At 38.6% G+C, this 8,753-nt stretch overlaps 1 protein-coding gene across 2 annotated transcripts in view; it reads right to left on the bottom strand.

Annotated features, from left to right (window-relative positions):
• Positions 1–474: 474 nt before the first annotated feature.
• Positions 475–8,753, bottom strand: part of LOC131160514 (uncharacterized) — a 124,064-nt gene continuing 115,785 nt past the window's right edge. For both annotated transcript variants that reach the window (XM_058116285.1, XM_058116284.1), the window contains exons 12-18: positions 2,942–3,049; positions 2,257–2,387; positions 1,987–2,053; positions 1,801–1,865; positions 1,655–1,730; positions 1,356–1,426; positions 475–1,270 (exon numbers count right to left, since the gene is read on the bottom strand). In XM_058116285.1, coding sequence (XP_057972268.1) covers positions 874–1,270; positions 1,356–1,426; positions 1,655–1,730; positions 1,801–1,865; positions 1,987–2,053; positions 2,257–2,387; positions 2,942–3,049 — 915 coding nt within the window. In that variant the 3' untranslated portion in view covers positions 475–873. The remainder of the gene's footprint in view (positions 1,271–1,355; positions 1,427–1,654; positions 1,731–1,800; positions 1,866–1,986; positions 2,054–2,256; positions 2,388–2,941; positions 3,050–8,753) is intronic.

The following is an 8,753-nucleotide window of genomic DNA, read 5'->3' as shown; positions in this document are numbered from 1 at the left end:
CAACCTAACTACAAGTCTTCAGAACAAGCTTGCTAAGAATGAAAGCCTTAATTATACCTTTGCTTCAATAACTCAATGGTCCAGAGTCTGCCTGAGCACCCATCCAAATTGATTGATATTGTAAAATAAGGATTTCCTTCACTTCCTTAATTGACCAAGTCTTCATACCTTGGCCAATTGGTTGCCACGTTATGTTGTGCTTAATTAACACAAATAACCATGAATTGAACATTCTTGAGCTGAATCAAAATAGAACATTGAAAGAGAATTCAAATCGTAAGAAAATGTATATGAGGGAAGGCGAATTGACAAAAAAGACTATTAGGTGGGAGATATATGTCTCGTGGCCCTCATAAAATTTTCATTTTTATTCTCATTATTATTATTATTATTTACCCCCATTCCCATTATCATTTTTATTCCATTACATGGTCAAGTCAAACACAACCTTAACGTATAAAAAATTGAGAGAGCATTCAAAGACAAAATTATTTAAGACGCACCTTGGAAAATCCTTCACATAAACCAAGGCAAACATCCATTTGACCCAAGACAAGTTACATTTGTTCCAATGACCCACATTACAAGTTCAGAGAATTTACAGCTGATTTAAGAGACCCAAGGTCTTCTAATGCAACTATAGCTTAAAAATGCAGCTTGTTGGAGAAAAGATTATCTGTGAAAAGAGAATACTGCTTCTTCAGCTGACTTAAGAGACCCAAGGTCTTCTAATGCAACTATAACTTAAAAATGCAGCTTGTTGGAGAAAAGATTGTCTGTGAAAAAAGAATACTGCTTCTTTTCCCCTCTAGGTGTGACAAATGCCACCTTGCTATGGAAGTACCAGAGATGCTTATAACAACAGGGTCTAGACTATGTCCTCTTTGATGGGTCATTGGTTTTCAATTCCTTTTCGAGTTCATCAAATTCCCAGTCAGTGATCTCCTCTGCCAAGTAGTCTCTGCTATCCTTCTGAGGTTCAGACTCCAGCTTTGCTAGTTCGACATCTGGACCCACCAACTTCTCTTCCTGACTAGTGGGAGACCTGGACTTACCATCTTGTTTCCAATCCAGTGGCTCGGCTGTCTTCTTGGGGCTAAAGGATGGACTCTCTGGGGGCTCCTTTTCGGATGCTACTTGTGCACCTTTCCTTGGAGTTTCTATGTCCAAAACTGGTCTCTCAATTGATTGAAATTCATCCTTCATTCTCTCAAGAGCATCAAACAGTTCTTTGACCCTTTGGTCATCTTTCCTGGAGGCAGCAGGGTTCCTGTTTTAAGGGGTCACACGTATGTCATTTGAAAATAATGTCATTATCCTTTTCAAGTGACTAGCATTTAAAGGATCTTTACTACCTGAAAATATTTTCGCTTTGAACATAAAACTGCCGTTTGATGCTATCCACTACACTGAATGTGGTTATAAACTGAGATGTCACAAAAAAATAAAATAAAATAAAATAAAACAATTGACCGGCCAAACTAGCAGGAAATTGTACAAATCATTATATGTATTTTTTTTTTAAAAAACAACCAATAATATCACAGTTGAGTACCATCTAAAGAATAGAGCAAGACTCCAGAACCTTGGTATAAATATGCACATAGGAGGATCTCTTAGTTTTACAATAGCCAAACTTGAAAATCATGCATACCTTAGCCTCAAAATCCAGGTATTCCTCTTCAAGATTTTTCCTTGGATTTACGGTGCTAGAGTGTTCAACATCCATACTAGATGCATACAAAAATAATTAGGGCTTGGTTGACAGTAACCAACATTTTTATAAAACAGATACAGTACCCTTCAGTAGAATTCAAGTTGTCCACAAGTTTCCTTACACGTGCAAAAGAAGGCTGCAACTCTACCTGACCGGGAAAAAAATTGCATGCCAACAAGTAGGAAAATGAGATCGACCACAGGATATGGTAGCAAGTTAAAAGACAACACTTTGTTGGAAGAATCTCTGCAACATGAAGGTATCAATACCTTGTAGGCAGAAAGCCGACAAATGGTCAAGTTTATAAGGTATTCTTGATATCTCTCCCATTCGTCACTTGACCACATAAAGAAATAATGCTATTAATTCAAAGAGGTCATAACAAATGAGGACACAAATGCAAGACACAAAAAACAGGAAATAGGGGCAAAAATCATAAAATGCTGATCCCAATACATTTCAAATCAAGATAAATCAATCCAACAAAAGAATGTCTTAGGAAATGATAGGATTGAACCATATAAAGCAGATGCACATACTTAACCTGCTTCTCCTTTTGCTCAGTATAGGAGGACTGCAGAACCCAGGTATCTTCTAGGAAACTAATCCATGTATTGACAACATCTGCTTCAGCTCTATAGGAAGCAATAGATCTCGATAGCTCATCCTCCTACTTTAGAAAAATTTATGAGATTACGTATTCCGTAAAATCTTTTGTTCCATAAGGTTACATTTAATTCTCAAAATCTCTATTCCTAGGAATATATCATTCATAACAAAAGAATATGATAGTTTGCAAAAGAAGATATGTTGTCATCATGAAGCAAATGAATGCAAATTTTTTTTAAAATCCATAACATGAAATGGTCAAGGAATGACCTCCCAATTTCACCATGGGAATGTCTATTCCATGTTTGATGGGATAACACAAGCTTTTCCATGTTGACTTTTTTTTCTAAATTATTGTATTGCCATAAGATTTTTATTTTCATCTGATTTCACTTTGTTCCTAGGAATGGACATTCTGCGAACCAACTTAGATGAATGAGTAGAGGTGTATCAGAACTATCAAATGTACAATAGGTGAATCACTGCAGAACTCATATCAAGGAGATGAAGGCAGAAGCCCTCTTCAGACAATTTTATGAGTAAACTATAGAAGTCTCAGTTACATTAAGGAACAACTCTGTCAGAAACATCTATACAGGAACAAAAGCATCATACCCTAGTTTTCAAGTGTGCGACAATCTGATTACTTGCTTCATCAAACTGCTCTCTTTCTTCCTTGGCATTGTTAAGACGTGCAAGTGCAGCAGCCAACAAGGAATTGACCTACACCAAATGGTCAGACATAAAACACAATCCAATCAAAATATGTTGGAAAAAACCCAATGAAAATTTTTAAAAGAGCTAAAGAATTGCTTGTTTTAGGGGGCAAAAAGGTTTTAGAAGATCCTGACCTAAATCACTATTTGAGAATGCATATTTATCCATTTCCTTATCAAATTAGGCACAGACTTCATATGATCAGTCTCCAGAAGTACAGAAACATTTATTACCATGATCTAAAGAAGAAAGTATATATTAAAATATTTTTGCATTAACCCTGAATATCATGGTCTGGACACTTCACATACACTGTAAAGGGCCATGTGACACTAGTTGTAGCACAGAAGCTTAAGAAGGTCAGCTTAAAGTCAGTGTATCACGTGAACAGGTTCATAAACATTGAATACGAAATACATGGTCAGCAGTAAGCATAAATGTGAGTCATATAGTGAATAGCAAAGCAACAAAATTCATCTCATTTCACCTCCATAGGCAACGTGTGTTTAGTACAGGAGACAAGCAGGCAAAATACAATAGCTAGTCAGTTTTACAATGGTTGTTGAATCTCACACTCCCTTAAAGAGCTTCCTATGAAAATTTCACTTTGGCACAAGAAACATCACTACAACTGGGGAGTGATACTTCCTCTTTTTCTCTAAGGCACTACTCAACTTAAAAAACAAACCCTATATCACTATTTACATGACTGTTACCCACCAAATGGGCACAGGACAAGTTGTCATAAGCAAGCATGAGGCCCTAAACAAGCTTGGCACAGACTTTGACGCTAAATATTATTGAACTTTGTCCACTTCTAATGCATGTCTTCCAATGACATCCAAATTTCTTCATTGTCAAGGGCCTTCCACTTACTAAGAACTCATATCCTTGTCTCCTTGATAATGTAAACTCTCTCTACAAGGATCCCTTCAACTCCTCTTCTATTCTGTACCAAGTATTTAGTGGTGCTTTGGTTGATAGAATGTGGTTTGTATCTTTAATGTTGGAGTACAATGGCTTGAGGCAATTGTGTTAAAATCCCAATCCCAAGTATAATTGTAAATAATACACAAATTAGGAAAGTGGGTAAATAGGGGGGATTTGATATTATTTAGTAAGGGAACTGTTTCCTTGTTTAGAATAGGTAATCGTATTATATATTGGGATGTACATATGAACAAATTAAATGCATAAAAGATTTGCAGCTTCTGCTTACATGGTATCAGAGCTAGGGTTTCTCAACCTTAGCTAACTATGGCCAACGGCACCGTCAACAGCAGAGGGTCGACCTCTTCTGCAAATATCGACAGTGACTCAGAGGCCACATCTGTTGAGGGTTTGAATGGGCTAGTTAACATAGCCTTTCCACTCTCATTGGAAAAATTAAACGGAAAAAATTTCCATGAGTGGGCTCAATCCATAAAATTGGTGATTGAGGAAAAAGGGAAGCTAGGTTATCTTACCGGTGAACAGAGGAAACCAGACCCTATCGACGTTGTAGCCTTGCAAAAATGGAGGTCCGAAAACTCCATGGTCACAACTTGGCTCGTCAACTCGATGCAGCTGTCAATCGAAAAAGTCTACCTGTTCTCGCCAACGGCGAAGGACGTCTGGGAAGCCGTTCGTGAGACATACTCTGACGTTAAGAGTTATTCGCAAATCTTCGAAATCAAGACCTAATTGTGGCAGATGAGGCAAGGTGAGAGAGATGTTACCGAGTATTTCATGGAGATGACCCATCTTTGGCAGGAGCTCGACCTGAGCATCGACGAGGAGTGGGAGTGCTTCGGTGACAGTACACAATAACGAAGGAAGCTCAAAAACGAAAGAGTCTTCGGGTTCCTTGCCAGCCTGAACCGAAAGCTTGATGACGTGAGGGGACGAATCCTTGGCCGGCGACCTTTTCGTTCAACCTTAGAGGTCTTCGCAGAGGTTAGGAGGGAGGAGAACAAGAGGCGTGTGATGCTAAGGCCCCAAAATGATCGCGTTGGGCTGGATCTCCCCGTACCCGTATCCGCCCAAAAAATAGATGGGCACACTAATGGGCCTGATGTTTCGGCCCTTGTATCAAAAGGCCCAGGGGGACCTAGTCAACGACCACAAAAAGGTAAATTATGGTGTGAACATTGCCGAAAAATAGGTCATTTAAAAATTACTTGCCGGGAGATTCATGGAAAACCGGAAGATTGGAAGCCGAGACAATACCAAAAAAATCGTGGATACCAGGCCAGCACTGACGAGTCAACTGAAAGATTACAAGGAGAAAATACCAATACCTTTTCAAGTAGTGCATTCAGTCTTGAACAGTTGGATCAGCTGTATAAAATGATTTTGTCAATTCAAACATCGGGTCAGTCTTCCTCTGGTTCCTTGGCTCACCGAGGTAATTATCTGTTAGCTTTAAATACTACATCCTATTACAAATCTCCATGGATAATTGACTCGGGTGCATCTGATCATATGACTGGGTCTTATCAATGTTTTTCATCCTACTCACCATATGTTGGGAATTTGAGAGTAAAAATTGTAGATGGCTCTCTCTCACCAGTTGCTGGAAAAGGAAGTATTCACATATCTAATTCTATAACTTTACAATCTGTCCTACATGTTCCCAAGTTATCTTGCAACCTGTTGTCCATCAGTCAGTTAACAAAATACTCAAATTGTTCTGCTAAATTTGTTTCCTCTCATTGTGTTTTTCAGGACCTATCATCGGGGAAGACGATTGGCACTGCTAAAGCGTATGAGGAACTCTACTACTTTGAGGAGGCAAGCTTAAGTGAACTATGTAATACTGCAATTTGTGATTTTGCATCTATTTCTAGAAATAGTGAACTTTTGTTATGGCATTCAAGGATGGGTCATCCCAATTTCCAATATTTAAAACGTTTGTTTCCTTCTATTTGTTCAAATAAAATGTCTTCTGAGTTTCAATGTGAAGTGTGTGCGCTTGCAAAACATCGTCGTATTTCTTCCTCATCATCCAAATACAAACCATCTCACCCATTTCACAATGATGTGTGTGGTCCCTCACGTTCCCTCAATCGCACTAATACAAAATGGTTCGTTTCCTTTATTGATGACCATACTCGTCTTTGTTGGGTCTACTTACTGAAAGACAAAACTGAAGTCCACTCCAATTTCATCAGTTTTCATTCCATGATTCATACACAGTTCCAGACTTATATTCAAATTTTAAGTACTGATAATAGTACGGAATATTTTAATACTATTCTGGGAACTTATCTTCTAAAAAATGGGATTGTTCATTAGAGTTATTGTGTGGATACTCCTCAACAAAATGGGGTTGCTAAATGAAAAAATAGACATATACTTGAAGTAGCTTGGGCATTAATGTTTACTATCAATATGAAACATTATTTTTGGGGTGATGCCATCTTAACAGCCACACATCTCATTAATCGAATGCCGAGTCGAGCACTTTCCTTTGTCACCCCTCTTTAGAAATTCCAGGAACACTTTCCTACCTCTCGACTCCCCTCCTGTCTCCCACTGAAAATCTTTGATTGTACTGCTTTTGTTCATGTTCATGCACACCATCGTGATAAATTGGATCCTCATGCCATTAAATGTGTTTTCCCTGGTTATTCTCCTACCCAGAAAGGCTACAAATGCTATGATCTGGTCTCAAAATGACTGTTTGTTAGTCTTGATGTAACTTTCTTTGAAACCACTCCTTATTTCCCAAAGCCCTCTCTTCAGGGAGAGAAATGGAGTGAAGATCAGTTCTTTGACCTCTTTACTACTAAATCTGCGTCATCTGAACCAGTACCACCTATTGAGCCTCCTGTCCCTTCATTCCCTCTTGTTGCTTCATTCCCTGAGCCATCTATCGAATCTCCCATTGCATTACTTCCTGACTTGCCAAACACAATAGAACACTTAACCTCAGGGGGAGATACAGGAGAGCAAAACAATGTAGACATACTTGTTTACTCAAGAAAGCCGAAAACGAAGGATAGGGAGAATCGCATACCTAAGGCACCAAGAGCATTGGAACCGGTGATGGCTCCGAATAACCATGAGCCCATGCCCAATCCCAATATGGTAATTGACTTTTCTTCTGATAATCCAGTATCTAATGATATCAATTTACCTATTGCAATGAGAAAACAAACCAGGTCATGTACTTAATACCCTTGGTCTAAATACATGTCTTATAAAAGCTTGTCTACAGGATATCGATCGTTTGTATCTAACCTTGACAGGATGAAAATGCCAAAGAACATTCAAGAAGCTCTAGAAATACCTAAATGGAGAGAGACAGTCATGGAAGAAATGCGAGCCCTAGAAAAAAATGGAAGTTGGGAGTTGACAAATCTACCGAAAGGGAAGAAGCCAGTGGGTTGTAAATGGGTCTTCACAGTGAAATATAAATCTGATGAAACAGTTGAAAGATATAAAGCCAAACTTGTTGCAAAAGGTTTTACATAGACTTATAGCATTGACTATACGGAGACATTTGCACCAGTGGCAAACTTAAATACAGTTTGGGTTCTCTTGTCCTTGGCAGCCAACTTAGATTGGCCACTACAACAATTTTATATTAAAAATGCCTTTTTAAATGGAGAATTAGGAGAGGAAGTATACATGACTATACCACTAGGATTCAGTGGGAAAGGTGAAGAAAACAGAGTGTGTAAACTCAAGAAGTCCTTGTATGGCCTCAAACAATCTCCCAGAGCATGGTTCGACAAATTTGCAAAAGTACTAAAGAATCAAGGTTATCGGCAAGGGCAATCAGACCATACACTGTTCTTCCAACAGTCTGAAAGAGATAAGAGAACAATTCTAATAGTGTATGTTGATGATATAATCCGTACTGGTGATGATACTCTAGAGATGGAAATATTGAAGAAAGTTCTAGCTGCTGAATTTGAAGTTAAAGACTTAGGACAAATGCGGTATTTTTTGGGCATGGAAGTGGCGAGAACGAAAAAGGGAATTAGTGTTTCTCAGCGAAAGTATGTTACTGATCTTCTAATTGAAACTGGCATGCTGGGATGCAAACCCAGCGAAACCCCGATGGAAGCAGTAAAGAGGGTTGAAGACTGTGGAAAACCAGTGGAAAATGAGAGGTATCAGAGATTGGTTGGCAAGCTAATCTACCTATCACATACTAGACCAGATATTGCATTTGCAGTCAGTGTAGTAAGTCAATACATGCATTCACCAAATGAAGCCCACTTAGATGCTGTGTACAAGATCCTTAGATATTTTAAGGGATCCCTGGGAAAAGGACTCTTCTTTAAGAAATGTGAAAGCAAGGAAGTAGAGATCTTTACAGATGCAGATTAGGCAAGATCAGTGGAAGATAGAAGGTCCACCACAGGTTATTGTACATTCGTTTGGCAAAATCTGGTAACTTGGAGAAGCAAAAAACAGAATGTGGTGGCTCGTAGCAGTGCTGAAGCTAAATTCAGCGTAGTCGTTCAAGGGATATGTGAAGGATTATGGTTACGGAAACTCTTGGAAGAATTACAGGTCCCGGTGAACTTTCCTATCAAACTCTATAGTGACAATAAGGCAGCTATCAGCATCTTCCTCAATCTAGTTCAACAAGATAGGACTAAACATGTAGAAGTAGACAGATACTTCATCAAAGAGAAAATTGAAGAAGGAATTATCTGTATGGCTTATGTACCAAACAAGGAACAAACTGCAGATATCTTCACTAAAGGGTTGG

The sequence above is a fragment of the Malania oleifera genome, chromosome 7 (genome assembly GCF_029873635.1).
Source record: "Malania oleifera isolate guangnan ecotype guangnan chromosome 7, ASM2987363v1, whole genome shotgun sequence".
In the NCBI taxonomy this organism is placed as follows: domain Eukaryota; kingdom Viridiplantae; phylum Streptophyta; class Magnoliopsida; order Santalales; family Ximeniaceae; genus Malania; species Malania oleifera.
This window is presented reverse-complemented; position numbering and strand designations above follow the sequence as displayed.